Source organism: Megalobrama amblycephala, linkage group LG14 (genome assembly GCF_018812025.1).
Source record: "Megalobrama amblycephala isolate DHTTF-2021 linkage group LG14, ASM1881202v1, whole genome shotgun sequence".
Taxonomy (NCBI): domain Eukaryota; kingdom Metazoa; phylum Chordata; class Actinopteri; order Cypriniformes; family Xenocyprididae; genus Megalobrama; species Megalobrama amblycephala.
This window is the reverse complement of record NC_063057.1, coordinates 6,073,966-6,091,071: the sequence shown is the minus strand read 5'-3', so window position 1 is coordinate 6,091,071 and position 17,106 is coordinate 6,073,966. Positions and strand designations below refer to the sequence as shown.

General features: G+C 37.7%; 1 protein-coding gene across 1 annotated transcript; it reads right to left on the bottom strand.

Annotated features, from left to right (window-relative positions):
• Positions 1 to 1,926: 1,926 nt before the first annotated feature.
• On the bottom strand, positions 1,927 to 16,321 carry lg14h12orf56 (linkage group 14 C12orf56 homolog). The gene is made up of 13 exons (XM_048155207.1): positions 16,067 to 16,321; positions 14,384 to 14,570; positions 9,181 to 9,253; positions 5,546 to 5,903; positions 5,031 to 5,119; positions 4,774 to 4,918; positions 4,605 to 4,693; positions 4,309 to 4,398; positions 4,131 to 4,227; positions 3,896 to 3,970; positions 2,946 to 3,023; positions 2,616 to 2,794; positions 1,927 to 2,525 (listed from the first exon to the last, which is right to left on the bottom strand). The coding sequence occupies exons 1-13, from the start codon at positions 16,316 to 16,318 to the stop codon at positions 2,411 to 2,413; spliced, it is 1,827 nt and encodes a 608-aa protein (XP_048011164.1). The 5' UTR covers positions 16,319 to 16,321; the 3' UTR covers positions 1,927 to 2,410.
• Between the last annotated feature and the right edge of the window lie 785 nt (positions 16,322 to 17,106).

Here is a 17,106-nt window from a genome sequence, read left to right as displayed (position 1 = left end):
ATGTTACATTAAAATTATTAGTAGGTCTATTGATTTTGTCCCAGACCCTTATTTCCAATACAAAATATAAAAAATAATAAAAATATGAATAATTACATCTTTGAAATTATGATAAAAAAGGTAAATTATAAACACCGAAATGACAACACCCAAGGAACAATTTTGCCCCAAATCTCAAAAGTTAGTGTATAGTTGTTTTATTTATTTATTTATTTAACAATATATCTTTGCATTAGAACAGTAATATCAGGTGCATAAAAATAAATCTATAATCTTTGTAAATCATATTCATCTATTATGGCAAAAAGTTTCATTATTATTTTTCATTACCTTCAGGGGGTTTTGTATAAGAAAGAAACTCATTGTGAAATACACAAAACAGGGTAAATATCACTTAATATTAAAATTGTGTCATTGTAGTCAAGCTGAAATTGTCACTTTTTACAATATTTTTAATTATTTATAATAAATAATAATAATAATAATAATTTTATTTATATATAAAATGCTAGCAATGAAATTAGTCAGCCATCAAAAATCATTTAAATACATCATTTTAAACATGATGGAAGTGGCATTGTAGTGAAAACGTTCATGTTTAATTTAAAAATGTTACAAAAATAACAATCATGTGATGCATTTATAAACACTATTTCAGTTTATTTAAATCTACATGGCTGAAAGTGCTCATAGTTACAGAAACACACATCTTCATTCAACAATTTGGTTTTATAAAATGCGACAGAGACACAAATGTTTATTTAAAATATTTGTTATTTTTAATTTGAGGCCTTGAGGTACATAGAGTTCCTGAAAATCAGTACAGTCTTATAGAGAAAATGCATCCAAACAACAACAACAACAAAAAATAAAGAAGTGCATTCGTACCAGTGGCTTTACTTACAGTAAATGTATGAAGACGATTCAGATGATAATACTGTGATCAGTCTCATATATTGTCATATATTGAGTGGTCTGCCATCCATCTTTTTATATTTATATATAATAAATGGTTTCATATATTAAATGTTCTGTGATGTTCATGTGCTCTGCATTGACTTCCCATTAAAACTTTGATATTTTACACATATTACAGTGATTATAATCCTGAGTGTAGACAAAGGCAATATGCTAAACAGAGTGGAATCCTGCAGTCTCTGTTCAACACACAGTAAGACACAATACAACTTAAATTCAATCTTAAAGTGCAGCATATTCATTCAAAGGCATTTTCACAAATCAGAATACCTGTGCGTCTGTTTTTTATGGAAGCTTGTTTCCACCACAGAATAAAAATTATAAAAGGTAACTGCACAATTCAGATTTTTTTCCCCTCTCAATTGCAAGTTTATATTTCACATTTCTGAGAAAAAAGTCATAATTGCAAGTTATAAACTCGGAATTGCGAGAAATAAAATCGGAATTGCAAGATATAAACTTGGAATTGCAAGATATAAACTCGGAATTGCAAGATATAAACTCGGTATTGCAAGATATAAACTCGGTATTGCAAGATATAAGCTCGGTATTGTGAGATGTAAAATCGGAATTGCGAGATATAAACTCGGAATTGCAAGATATAAACTCAGAATTGCGAGATATAAACTGGGAATTCTGAGAAATAAACTCGGAATTGCAAGATATAAACTCGGTATTGTGAGACGTAAAATCGGAATTGCGAGATATAAACTCGGAATTGCAAGATATAAACTCGGTATTGCAAGATATAAACTTGGTATTGTGAGATGTAAAATCGGAATTGCGAGATATAAACTCGGAATTGCAAGATATAAACTCAGAATTGCGAGATATAAACTGGGAATTCTGAGAAATAAACTCGGAATTGCAAGATATAAACTCGGTATTGTGAGACGTAAAATCGGAATTGCGAGATATAAACTCGGAATTGCAAGATATAAACTCGGTATTGCAAGATATAAACTCGGTATTGTGAGACGTAAAATCGGAATTGCGAGATATAAACTCGGTATTGTGAGATGTAAAATCGGAATTGCGAGATATAAACTCGGAATTGCAAGATATAAACTCGGTATTGTGAGACGTAAAATCGGAATTGTGAAATATAAACTTGGACTTGTGAGATATAAAGTCAGAATTGTGAGAAACTCGGAATTGCGAGAAAAAAGTCAGAATTCTAAGATATAAACTCGTATTTATGCGATATAAACTCAGAATTGTGAGATATCAACTTAGAATTGCAAGATCTAAACTCTGTATTTTGAGAAATAAAGTCAGAATTGCGAGATATAAACATTGCAATGACCTTATTTATTTTTTTATTCTGTGGCGGAAACAAGCTTCCATAGTTTTTACTATGCAGAAATAAGAAATTCAATCTGAGAGGGACAGAAAGAAAAAGATAGAGACAGATGCACATTGGCAGCAGATCTCAGGGTTTCTGGAGAACCAGACTGAGCAGCTGAGAAAGAAGGCGTTGGGCGGGCTGACTGATGGGGTAGTGATGGGGTAGTTTGTCCTCCAGCCCTGACGTCTTCACGTAGTACCTATAAAAACAGAGGATTTTTAAAAAAAAATATATGACAGCCCTGTCATAGCCTTGAAAAAATTTAGTCTTGATGAAGCTCATGAAGAACCTGAACTCCTCCTTGAATCCAGTCCTGATGTACTTGTTTAAACAGGTGCTGTGCTGCAGACAGGCCAACAGAACATGGAATCGCTGGTACAGAAGAACCGCCTGAGATGGGCTGACCGGATACTGCGGGTCTGAGAGAACCAGAACTACCTGCTGGGCCTGATATCCAACAAACGGGAGCTATGATAGAGATGATGGAAAGACCAAACAAGATGATCACATTAGCTGAAGCTCTAGAGGGAGGTACGTTCAAACATTCGTTCTGATATAGGCATGCTAATCATGTGGATTCATGCAAATGTGCATGAAAATGAAATGGTTATATACTTACTAAAAATGGATGAGGTTTAAGCAATCGAAACACCCAGCCAATGGTAAGGAAATGTCCCAGAGAAGGTGTGCGACTAGCCTTTGAACCACAAATAAGACAAGTAAAGCTGATCAATATATGTATATATATATATATACAAACACTGATCAGGCATAACATTATGACCACCTTCCTAATATTGTGTTGGTCCTACTTTTGCTGCCAAAACAGCCCTGACCTGTCGAGGCCTGGACTCCACTAGTCCCCTGAAGGTGTGCCTTCTTCCTATAGTACATCCTGGTGCCATGTGTTTCCCAGATAAGCGACGCACACGCACCCGGCCATCCACGTGATGTAAAAGAAAATGTGATTCATCAGACCAGGCCACCTTCTTCCATTGCTCCGTGGTCCAGTTCTGATGCTCACATGCCCACTGTTGGCGCTTTCGGCGGTGGACAGGGGTCAGCATGGGCACCCTGACTGGTCTGCAGCTATGCAGCCGCTTACGCAACAAACTGTGATGCACTGTGTATTCTGACACCTTTCTATCTGAACCAACATTAACTTCTTGAGCAATTTGAGCTACAGTAGCTCGTCTGTTGGATCGGACCACACCTTGGCCGCCCATGACCCTGTCGCCGGTTCACCACTGTTCCTTTCTTGGAGCAATTTTGACAGATACTGACCACTGCAGACCGGGAACACCCCGCAAGAGCTGCAGTTTTTGAGATGCTCTGACCCAGTCGTCTAGCCATCACAATTTGGCCCTTGTCAAACTCGCTCAAATCCTTACGCTTGGCCATTTTTCCTGCTTCTAACACATCAACTTTGAGAACTCGCTAACAGGTGTCGCGATGAAGAGATAATCATTGTTATTCACTTCACCTGTCAGTGCTTATAATGTTATGCCTGATCGGTGTGTATATATATATATATATATATATATATATATATATATATGTGCTACTCACCTCCTGACAGAGCACAACCACCTCAAACAGCAATGCGGATGCCGCGTCTAGATAGTCCGCCTGAAGACGCTGCATCTGCGACACACAAAGACATTTCATTATCATAAATTAAATTTAATTATCATAAATTAATTGATCATTAAAAAAAAACATACCATTTCTTGTCTGATCCTCACACTGGGAAGTAAGTGAAGACAAAATACTACATTTTTCCATTATGGACTGTCTTTTATACCTTAGTAATTGAAGACTTGGAGTCATTCATAGAGTCTGGCAGCTGAAGATCCGGCTCACACACTAAAGCTAGCAGCATGTCCGCTGTGAGAGCCCCTCTGCATCAAAAAGCACCCACATCTCATTAAAATAAGCTTTGATGAGCAGACTGATATTATTGCCAAGGTAGAATCACTTACTGTTTGGCCGTCAGCATGCTGAGTCTTGTCGGTTCAGTCTCTGTTTCCCTGAACATCAGGCTTAATATCTGAACCACTAAAGTGCAAAGCCTGCAGAACAAAAAGCAACAGCAACTTCATCCATTACAGAAAATTACAGCACCAATCATGAAAATGTGCTTGGTGAGTTGAGTTTAAGAGTTGTTTAACTCTTAAACATAGATAGTTTAGCTTGACTGACTGTCATGTAACTCAAGTTACATGTTCATGTGTTACATGACAAGTAGCATGTCTGCTTTTCTTATAATGATGCTTACAGAAGTCTGTCAGCTGTGTAAACTCCTTCCTGATTGCCCTGAGAGCTTTCAACCAGAGTTTTCACCAGGAATGGATAAAGGTCAGGTGACTGAGGAGCAAATAAGAGAGGAAATTTCATTTTTGGAAGAACCGTTCCTGTAAATACTAATGCATACAGCTGCATCTTACCCTCCAGAAGAGTTTTTTGATGGTGGGGTTGCGGTATGTGGCCGTGTGCAGCTCCTGCAGTAGTAAATACAGACTCTCCAGACTGATGCTCTCCTGTAGCAGCTCTCCACTCAACTGACTGAACAAGTGACACGTCCGCTCCCAGCTGGAAACACATGAGCGGACACTTTCTTAGCATGCATTTTACATGGCCTGCATGCAGAAATATGAATAGTTCAGTCAGATAGATACAGCATACAGCAGATATATAGCAGGACCTGATCTTGTGATATTTCTGTTTCTGAAGAGAAGAGGAGGATATGCCACATCTCCTCCTGTACACTGGGTCCAGCAACAAAGTTGATCTCTACAAAAAAACAAAACAATAAACACATGGGACAAGGTATTTCAAAAGTGGGAATAAGCAGCTTATATGTTTATTAAACATTTAACCCTCCTATTGCATTCAGGTCAGTTTTGTATGGAAGCTTGTATCTGCCATTAAATAAAAAAGGTAATTGTGACTTTATAACTCGCAATTCTGACTTTATAACTCTAAATTGTGAGTTTATATCTCGCAATTCTGAGAAAAAAGTCAGAATTGTGAGACAAAAAGTCGCAATTACCTTTTTTATTTTTATTTCATGGCAGAAACAAGCTTCTAGTTTGACCCGAAAGAGGTTATTCTGTGGAAAATGGCCAACGTACAAGATTGACTTGCATTGGCCATTAAACACAAAAAACCCAGAAGCTAAGATATAGAAATGGTCTCCACAAACACACACACACATACTATGATATAGCTGCTCCAAGAGCTCTGTAGGTGAAGGAATATTCGAGACGATGGAGATACAGCATAAAGGTGCAACTCTTCCTCTTTCTCATCTTCCTCTTCCTCCATCTGCTTCTCTGTTATTGTCCTCCTCGTCACTCTTGTCAGAACTGAACCCCTGTGACAGAACTCCACGGGGTCTTGAACAGAGGTCCGTCGCTGATCATTTGTGATGCTGGGGAGAGGAGTCACACTGGAGCTGGAGGAATGAGCGGGGGAACTATTAAACAGACCCAGACCCAATACATCCGGGTTTGGACAGGAAGCTGAACGTCTTTTCGGAATGACGCTGCCCTCTTCTTCCTCCAGCCCACCATCACTATAACAGACAAAGATATTTTTTTGTTAGGGCTGGTCAAAAATGTCAAGATGATTAAGATCTGAAGATCTTAATCTAGTCAAAACACTGGAATAAAATTATTATTATTGTTGTTGTTGTTGTTTTATAATATGAAAAACATTTTATTTTAGATGAAAATGTAAGGAAGCAGTTTTGTTTTAAAATATGAATTTTATATTAATAGTATTATCAATAATAATAATATTAAACAAATAATATTAATATTTTAGGGAAGCGGTTTTGTTTTAAAATATGAACATTAAAGTAGTATTATTATTAATAATAATAATATTAAATAAATAATAATATTAATATTTTAAAAACTTTATGACATGGCAAGTAGGGTTATTATACTTATAAATAACAAAAGTGACAAAAACACAACAAAAATTAACTAAAATTAAAATAAAAACAGAAAATATTAATAAAAACTAATGGGGAGGCATTTTAGCTTGTCAGATGGTAAAACCCCAATAAAATATTATGATATTCAAACTTTTAAAATAATATTACGTTAAAAATAAAATGTGTTTAATATGTGGCCTAACATGTTAAAAGTCAAAGGAAAATTTTAAACTATGCATTTTTTTTTAATCATCTTGTATTTGTCACACAGATTTGTCTAATAAAAAATACTTCATAACAGGCTGATCTAAGAGATCTTTTTATAATCAAAACAGATGTCTTCAAAGAGTTCCTCTGAACTGTATAATTTACTAGAGCCTTTGATAAAGCATGAAAGCAACTTGTTACAGCGCCGCAAACTAGCTGCACTGTCACACCATAACCACAAGGAGGCGCTAGCAAATGACAAGTTCAGTTTAGCACAGAACTTCAAGGTTTGGATGCCAGACAATGTCGTTCATGCCCCATCATCATCATCATCATCATCATCATCATCCCATTTCAATCTCCTCTAATAGGATGCAGGATAAAAAAAGAAAATCTTTCCATATGCCTCAACATTCTCACAATTTCCCAAGTGGAAAATGCCCACAAACTTTTTTTGAGGTGCACTGACCTACTTTTCATCTGAAAACGCTTACAGACCATCTCTGTGTAACCACCGATTCAATAAACCCTTCAAATGATGCTTAAACTGTGGAAAAGCTGGCTTTAAATGACGTTTATAGCACTTCCCATGTGGTTACGCGTGTGTCTCTTCAGACGAATTGCAAGTGCTCACAAATATGTGCTGAACGTGAACTAATGGTCTCCCTTGGGTAGGATTCGACTGGAGCTGAGAGGCACATTACAGTGCTACTGAGAAAAATCACACATTCACACTGTTCTCAGAACAGTCTCGGAGAGGTTTGATGAACACAAACATATAGTAGCATTGAGGGCTGGCATCTCCCGTTCTTCGTCAATCCATAAACACGTGTCGTTAAGAACATCAAGCTGGCATGTTTTGCTGAGACAAACAAGGTTTTTTAATTGGACATTTATTGGTTGGCGGTTTCCGTCTCATCTTGTGCCCTGGCAACAGTGTGAATGACGCCAGTGGCCTCCCCCTCTGCGTCCCCTGCTCACTGCTGTAAAGTCATGGACTGTCAACAGTGTAAAATGCATGACTACACATCATGTTTGCAACTGATATCAGTTTTGGAAACCATGTGAAAGTTGTTTTCAAAATCTAGCAGCTTTCGTTGTGAACAGCAGTGTTGTTATTGTCAACTAAAACTAAAAAGCATTTTTGTTATTTGTAAAAGCTGAAATAAAATAAAATATAAATATTCAATGAAAAACGTAAACTAAATTGAAATTAGAAATGTTGCCTTTGCAACTAACTGAAAAAAGTTTAGTTGAAGTAGTGAAAATACTAACTGAAAACTAAAATTGATATAAAAAAACCCCCCAAAATAATAAAATTGGCAAAAAGCATAACAGATTACTAAAAATGTTATGAAAACTAAAAATACAAAATAAAAGCTAAAACTATAATAATATATAAATAATACTAAAATAACACTGATGAATATATGTTAATAAACATTACTTCTACAACAAGAAAACCACAAAACCAACATGAAACAGCAAACACAAAACTAATTTACAAGATCCGTCTTTTCTTTTTCTGCGTTCATTAAACATGCATATGTAATGCGACCTCTCTTCTTGCCTCATTTCCTGTTCAGAGGCTCACATTGCAACAGAGAGCAACATGCTCTGCAAATTGCAACAAAAAAGTTACCTTTAAAGATACTGAAAATAGTTCCAGAAGTTTCAGTATGTTTTTATAGTAAAGTGCCTCTGTTATGCTATTTTAAAGGTTGCTAATTTTGTTTTAGAGTCTCCTACAATAGGTGATGATGGCGTTGGTTTTACCGTATTGATTCAGGCTCGAGTCATCATCCTTTGGAAGTGCATGCAAAGTGAATTTGCTTTCGCAGCGCAGAAAACAGCGTCTTCTCGACATGTCGAACCTAACTCAGGAAGTAAGACTGGAATTACTGACGGCTCGTTTCAGGCACTTCAGAATCGCTTCTTTCTTTTGGGAGACAATAACTCCATTTATCATGCACAAAAAAAAACATAATAGGGACACTTTAAAAGATAAAGGAAACAACACAGTCTATTGATCTGTCGTTCTCTATTTGCTGCTTCTGTCCTGTCTTCTCTGCTTCTCTTCTCTAGTGAGTTTCTAGGCCAACATTCCCCCTCTGCTCCTCATTTAGGAAGTCAGAATTAGAGGATTGTTTTGAGAAACCAGCCATGAGCGTAATAGTGTACTAGTATTATTGAATACTTTCGACTATAGTGAAATAAAAGAGTCAGCTTATTATTCATTCATTTTCTACTTTTTGATCCATTAAGTTGCTCTAATTAATGCTTTTTGTTGCATGTCACTTTTTTGTGATGTTAAACAATTCCTTTGGACCTTTAAATCAATGCATATTGCCTATGGTATCATTGATAGTTTAGCACAGACAAAAACTTAATCAATTTAGTCTCTAAGCAACAAAGCACAACACACACAGATCTTGTGCGCCCTGTGAGATATAGAGCAGTGGGATTCAGAATATCTCTGCATTTATTATCACACCGGTTTGTTTAATATGATCGCTGTAGCTCGAGTTGCTAAGCAAATTCCTCTTCAAAACTGAGACTGTTCCTTCTGAGCATTGTAGAGTCAGATGCAGTAAAAAGCTGTGCGGTGGAGATAAAGCACTTTGAATGGGTCATTGTGATGGTCACAAATACACAGCAGTAGTGATGGTTGAAAGTGAGGCTGTTAACACTGAGAGGGCTTTACCTCATTGATGTGGGAGAGATTCTCCAGCTGGAGGACTCGGACGACGTTCCTGACAGGAGATCATGACTCATTCCTGCAGAATCATAAGAAAACATAGTTATGTCTTCATCTACTTGAAAAGATTCATAATGGTGTTTAACTTTAAAACAGCAAACAATGTCACATTCATTTTTTTGTCCAACAACTGCAATTTATACAGCAATTATTTGAATATGCAGTAGTGGCCAAAAGTGATGTCAAGAGGGGATATTTGTTTATAATGACCGTACAAGTTTGATTAAACCATCAAAATATGAGGAAAATATTTTAGATTTTTAAAATATTTTAAATATGAGGGAAGAACAAAACACTAAACTTGGTTAAAGTGCCCCTATTATGCTACTTTAAAGGTTCCTTTCATTTTCTCATAATATACATTGCAGTATCTCCTCATTTCTCAAAGCGTATGAACGGTTCGCTCCTCAGTACTTGATACACAGTGATATGAACGGTAATGATGGCGTCAGTTTTACCATATTGATTCGAGCTCGAGTCATCATCCTTTGGAAGTGCATGCAAAGTGGATTTGCTTTGGCAGCACAGAAAACGACATCTTCTCGACATGAACAACATGAAACAAACTCTTCCAGGCCTCAGTTACAACTACAGTGTTTGAGAGTCAAAGTAGATGTTGTTCACAATTTTATTTGTCGTGCTCTTTGATATTTAAAACTTTTACATTCACAAACAGCTATATTACACACTGCATGAAAGGTAATATTTGAAGAAGCATAACAGGGGCACTTTTAGGTATTTATTTGACAACATTTTTTGAAAAAAAAAAGGCAAACTAAAAGTTAAATGTCATCACTCAAAAATCTGTGATTTTTACCTTGAAAAATGTATTTAATCTAAAATAGACTTTTTACTTTTTTATTTTTACTAATTTTTTGCCATGGTTTTGTGTGCGACTTTGTCTGTGATATTTGTTTAAAGGGGACCTATTATGCAAAAGACACTTTTATAAGGTGTTTGGACACTGATGTGTGTCAGCAGTGTGAAAACAACCAGCCTATAATGGTAAAAATCCACTCACTCATTTTTTTTTTATAATTCCCATAAATCAAAAGCAGTCTCTTCAAATGAGCGGATTCAGATTCCCCTCTACGATGACATTATTGTAGGGTGAAGCCCCGCCCACAGCCTGTGACGGTAATATGTTTTTTCAATGTAGTGTAATGTCTTGTACGTATGGTGTGTATGGTGTATATCATAAATTGTATTGTCACATGGTAGACTACAGGACCCCAGGAAGAATAGCTTTTAGCTTATGCTAAAGCTAATGGGGATCCAAATAAAACAAACAAACAAACAAACAGCAGTACGCCATTTCTGTAGCTGGAGTTGTACAATGTCTCCACCAAAGAAGCATTACAAGTGACCAATGAACATAAGAGTCTCCATAGACTCCCGCCATCTGAGTCACTGAGGACATTGTGGTTAAATTTAATTTTCGAAGGAAATGTTTTGAAGAAAATCAGTAAAGTCTTATACTTTTGCGCAAATCATTTTGCACAGGACTGCTTCTCAAACGAGGGTCTTTTTAATGAATCCGGTTCTGAACACAACTACTGACAGTTTCTGACATTTTCAGTGTGTGAGATTGTCCTATTTTGTTTTTGCCGGTGTTCTGGCAATCTGTCCTACACTGGTATGCTGGAGCATGAGCTCTTGAAGCTTCGCCCTCTTCTCAAAAAGGGGCCCAGGAGCTCATTTGCATTTAAAGGGTCATGAAACCCCAAAACACTTTTTCTGAGATGTAAACAGATATGTATAGGCTGCACATCATTGAAAACACTAAAGGTAGTCATTAATGTTATTCATAAGTGAAAAATAGTTATTTTTTAGCCTGGATGCCAGCCGAACTTAGCCCCGCCCACAACATTTTGAGGTCGGGGAGTTCGGTCTGGACTCGATCCGTAGAGGAGTAATTATGCCCGAACAGAAACTGTTCGGACCAATCACATTGTCAGGGCGATGATTGACAGATTATCACCAGAAACGTAATCAGCCACGTCATCAAAGAGCGCTTGGGGAGTTTGATTGACAAGCGATCTAACCAATCAGAACGCCGCATCCGCCATTTTGTCCGACAAAGCAGTCAGGAGTTAGAAGATTAACCTCGGTGGAGTTAAACTTGAAAAATTGTGCATATTGACATCTTTCCGCGTTTGAAACAACATTCATTCTCATGTTCATTCATGTTTATTTGATGCTATAAATGGACTAGTAGGAAGAGATGATCGGTTCACGAGCCTCTTGAGCTGAGGCGCTACAGCAATCTGTCACGGTCATGGTCACAACCCATTAAAGAGCCACAAAACGGTTTTTATTGTTTGAATTTTTTTAATAACTACACAGTTTGAAAGCTGGGACTTTGTTTAATATCATAAGTAACCTGCTCTGTCTCGTCTGTCGATGTGTTGTCAGTTTCCTCTTTGCTCCGCGATGTATTTTCCACTCTGTGTGGCGTGATAGCGCCACGGCTTGTCGGACAAAGCAACAGTAACTAAGGGCGGCGGGTCTTTGCGAAAGGTCAATTAGTTTACAACAATGATGGCTGTTGAAGAACTGAGAAGTGTAGATTCCGCCATTGCGTCCGTTATAGAAGATATCGACAGCGCATTAATTTTAAAAAAGGAACAGAGGACCGCGATCAAGGCATTGTCGATGGGAAATGTCTTTGCCGTCCTTCCTACGGGATTCGGCAAAAGTTTGATTTATCAGCTGGCTCCGATGGTCGCTAAGAAGAGTTCTGTTGACAACTATGCGTCGCTCAACATACGTCACTTACTCTGTAGCTCTGATTGGTTGTAGGTCTATCCAATTGAGGTCTTTCCTGGATTGGTTGAAATACGCCTCCATAATCAAAGCCCAATGAAGCAGTATCAGACTCATATTCGAACTAGAATTGAGTATGACCACGTCAGGCTAGTTATTTTTGCATTTTTCAGAGCGATTTTTCTGTCTTCCGGTTTGAAAAGCTGAGTCGGAGCAACGTCACAAAATCTGACATCATCGTGTACTTTCGGTCCAAGTATGGGCATGGTCGAACATGCTGACGTAGACCGTTTCGAGTGATTCTTGACATATATTCATGACATAAAGCTCATTTAATCCAACCACTGCGATGTAGTATGCATATGATTATAATTGCAGTATTATGCATGAGGAAGTATCACTTCTCTCGCCTCGGTCTCTTGTCATTCAGATACATATCGCTGGTGTTCGTTTCCTCAGTGCTACAACACAATGTGTTTTCCTGAGATGCGACCAGAGCAGAGGTTTGTGTGCATGTGGATTGTTTTGCTGTAATCTACCAGCACAAATGGAAAATATGTTCACATGAGATCGCATTACAGCAGAGAATTCAAATGTCACAAAAGTGCGGCTCATTCTCCTCTGCCTGTTCTAGCTTTCCTGCTTCAAACACGCAAGCCGTAGGCTATGTTTCCCTCAGCACAGTACGTGTGTTGTTTGTATTTTGCTCGCGATGCGGTCAGAACTGGAGTTTGAATAAGAACACATGAAAAATACGACTGTTATTATGCTATACACGCGGAGCGCGCATATGCCCGGTTTCAGCGCGGAGCTCCGCGATGAGTTTAATAACACTAGCCACGTGGCACATAGTTCATACAGAATAAAGTATCCGTGTTTAAAGTTTTTATTTCACACATTCTCCTGCACCAAACATTAACCAGCACGGTGTGGTTATGCACACATATTTCATCAAGTCTTCTTCAAATGAATTACATGTGCAAACTGGACACTGATACAGTGGTGTAGCCTATCTGAACGCGACGACACGATTATTATAATAGACAAAAGACTGATTTTGAGACTGCAGTGCTTGTAAATGTAATCAATGTAGCCTATAATTACCCGATTAAATATTCTTTCGCATTTCTCCCTTGTGCTTGTGAGTTTGTTGTCATATTCTCCGTGCTCATATATTAATATTCATTATTGTGTATAATGAGTGTGTTCTATGTCTGTGCTTCATTGGTTGTTCTCTCCCCTCTTCTCCCCCTCTACACTCCCACTTTTCCAGAGCTTTACACGCCCATTTTTACTGAGTTTTTGCAGCTCAGAGGTGTGAACGACCAGGCTAAAACAGGGGGGTTTCATGACCCTTTAAAGGGACACACATAAAAACTGCGTGTTTTTGCTCACCCCCAAAAAGTGGCAATTTTAACATGCTATAAATTATCTGTGGAATATTTCAAGCTATAAAATGTACATACACACTCTGGGGACACCAGAGACTTATTTTACATCTTGTAAAAAGTGGCTTAATAGGTCCCCTTTAAAGTTTGAGAATATGTATGATTCATTTTGTTGCTTGTTTGCAAATAAGAAAACGCAATAAACTATAAAACATAAAAAAAAAAAAAAAAAAGTTTGCCATTGACCTATTAAAGTAATAGAACAAATTGCACAACGAGTGAATCCTCTTCATTCACAGATTAAATGATGTATAATTACTGAGTGTCCTTGTGCGTCTTGTCCACAGTGCTGTTTCTTTGAGATAACCTCGTTTAGCTGTTTATCCTGAACTGGTTAATCAGCTTTCATGCACTGCCTATGTGCAGGCAGAGTAAATCTCAATGCCGAAGTGTCAGGCGCACATATCCTAACGATTAAGATGGACGTAAAACTCACAGCTGACACATACACGCAGTTCAATGTGGGTTAGGCAGGTGTCAGTACTGCTGCTTCATCTGGACAGGTGAAAGAGCTCATGGATTAACACACATACCGGCTGCGCAGGTCAGGGACTTTACTAATGCGATTACAGTTTGATCACACTGTCGAAGGAAAAATGGTCTGAATTCTGAGCTTCTAATAATAGCTATGCTGTCAGATAGCTCATATACGTCTGCAAAATGTCTATCTGGAAAGCATCTGCTGTGTACAAACATCTGAGAAAAGTCTTTAAGACGTCAGTTTTACATACATTCTAAATCATAAACATCTTAAGGACACGTCTAAGAGACGTACTGCAGATGTGCAAACACTCTAAAAAATACATCTTCCAGATGTAAACACGCACATCAAATAGACATCTCTGAGATGTACGTGTGCTGTCAGGATGCTTGCGAGCAGTTAATGAATTCCTGATTAATTATTAATTCTTGATTTAATTAAATTGCTTTTTTACCCTCCAGAGAATGACGGGCACTCGAGTTCCGTCCTTGCGATGGAGATGGTGGGCATTCTGGCTTATTTTTGCTGGATCCTTTGGGTCTTTTGCTCTTTTTCCCAGTATTCTTTACAGTATGAACAACACGAATATGCATTGAACGCTCACGATCCTGTCCACTGAGGAAATCGGGCAAATCGTTGATCTGTGAGGAAAAGATAGAGATTTGTGTTGACATCAAGCCTGTTCACACCAAGAATAATAACTATAACGATAACTATATTAGCGTCCACACCAGCGAACGATATCGTTCTGTTGTTGATTCTATTCTGCCGCTTTGAATGCTCGCACCCTTTAAATTTTAGATTCTGATTGGCTGTCAATGTTTTTATCGTTCATGAGCTGGATAAAATCGTTCTGAAAGTGATTCCAACGATATTGTTTCTCTGTGCCGTTATCGTTATAGCTGTGGTGTGAACTCTGCTATTCTTTAATACTGAGAAGGATTTTTATAACTATATCTTTATCATTATCTTTACAGTTATCATCCTTGGTGTGAACGGGCCTTTAAGCCACTTGAAGTGGGAATGAATGACCTTTTAATAACGTCTAATCATCAATAATCAATTAGCATCATTAATATGTATATTTATATATAAAATGTGCATATATTGTATTATTGTATTAGATAATGCAGTTTCTCCTAAGAGATAAACTGTCTTTCCTTGGTAATTCTGCCATTGTGACATTTACAAGCTTCATCCGTCCGTCTTTTACAGTCTTCTAGTGCCGAAACGTTCCATGACTCATGCTTTGAGCTGTGTAAGTGCATAAGCTTACCAAACAAACCTTCTTTAAGCAGTTTAACATGACAGGATAAGTTAACGTCCTCACTATTATTAGCGTTGTCTTGGCAGTACCGCAGCTTAGAAGACAGTCGTGCTTTATCTGACATTTAGAACACATTGACTCAGCGTATGATTTAAAACTGATAAATAAATAACAAGTAAATAATATTACATAATTATTAATGGCATGCAATGAGTAATTTAGGTTTAACAAATATACAAAAATAAGACTATTGCCCTGTAAAATGCTTCAAACAGGGTTCCCACATTTCTTAGCTGATTTATTTCCATGATTTTCCAAGACTTTCCAATCATTTTTGATGACTGGATAAGAAGATTGCTCTCAAAAAGAGTAATTTCTAGCTTAAAAATGTTTTTGACTTAAGCGTCACAACACAAATGTATATTTCCATCTATAGGATTTTATTAATTGTAATGACTTCTCCAGGACTGGTGATCACACTTTTGAAATTCCCTGATATTTCCATGTTTTTTCAGGACCATGTGAACCCTGTTCAGACGAGTAGTATGCCCAAGTTAAATTATGACAATAAATTTTGCAATACAGATTTTGTATTTGAATTTGTGCACAGAGAAGTCAGCGTTTACATTTATCTATGCAACTTTTCAGGTGGTTATATAGTGTCTATTTTGTTTATTTTTTATTGTTAATATACTACTAATGTGCATATTGCATTCTATTGTACTGTTATTGCACTAAATTGTGTTTTAGGCTACTGTATTATGCTTGTGCTGTTTGAGTAAACGCATTAATCAATCTACATGCAAATGTGGCACTCTATATTGATAGATGAAATGACAACATTAATATTTCTATATATCTTGCTCTCACCAGCTCGATGCTCGTGACGTGTCTGAAGCTGAGCGCCTCTCGCAGCGCGCGCGGGTGATACTCGCTCAGATACACGCGCTCATCGGTCAAGATCACATGCATGAAAACCTTCTTCACCGACCCCGAGACCACCACACACGGCTCGTAGACCCGGATCCGCTCGTACACATCCCGACTGGTGTTTCTCTTGAGGAAAGTGTCCAGTTTGCTGTTGTTCTGGCAGAGCAGCCCGTGCGCGCTGGTTCTGGCCATGGGAATGTCACCTTTAACACCTCGCTCACTCACTCTACGTCCCATATCCTGCGCATGCTTTCATATTAAATGTAACGCAGAAGTTATTAATAGATTCATTCACTCCTTCCCTGCCGTGTTGTCTGTAAGGTGTATTCTCGCGCTCTATGCCTATTTAACTCATGTTGATGGGAGAGGAGCAGCGCTCTCGTTGCGCATGCGCAGCCACCTTTATAAATAGTGCAGCATGGCTTGGCTCTTTGTTATGAGGAATGTATACAACATGCAACAATCACAAAAGATAAAAAAGGAAAATTTAATGAATATAAAACGTTATATCTGATTAAACTGATAAAATGCTTTTGTGTTACAGGGGGCGTTTGGAAAGACTTGTCAGTGAGTAAATCAGAATATTATTTTTTTGACTGATCTATATTGTATAATAATGTAGATACAAAAGATGCCCTTTTCATTTGAGGAGGGAAGATGGGTGTCTGAGATTGGGTTGCGGTTTAATGTAAGAGAAGAGTGCGCTTACTGTTTCATGACCGCTTTTGTGGTCAGAGCCACAAGCTTGCAGTCTGAAATGACTGTGGAACAATTGCGCCATCTTGTGGACACAGAGGCAAGTCAGTTTTGAGCAAACTTTCCATTTCTTATTGATAAATGGAGTATGTGTGGAGTATAAATGAACCTGGGAGCGATCGCGAGCTATCTTTGAAAGCATACTATCAAAGCCCTCCAAAACACGTCAACGAGTACAGCAAGGAGCAAAAAGAGTCACGAAAGACGGTGTTAAACTACCTCAT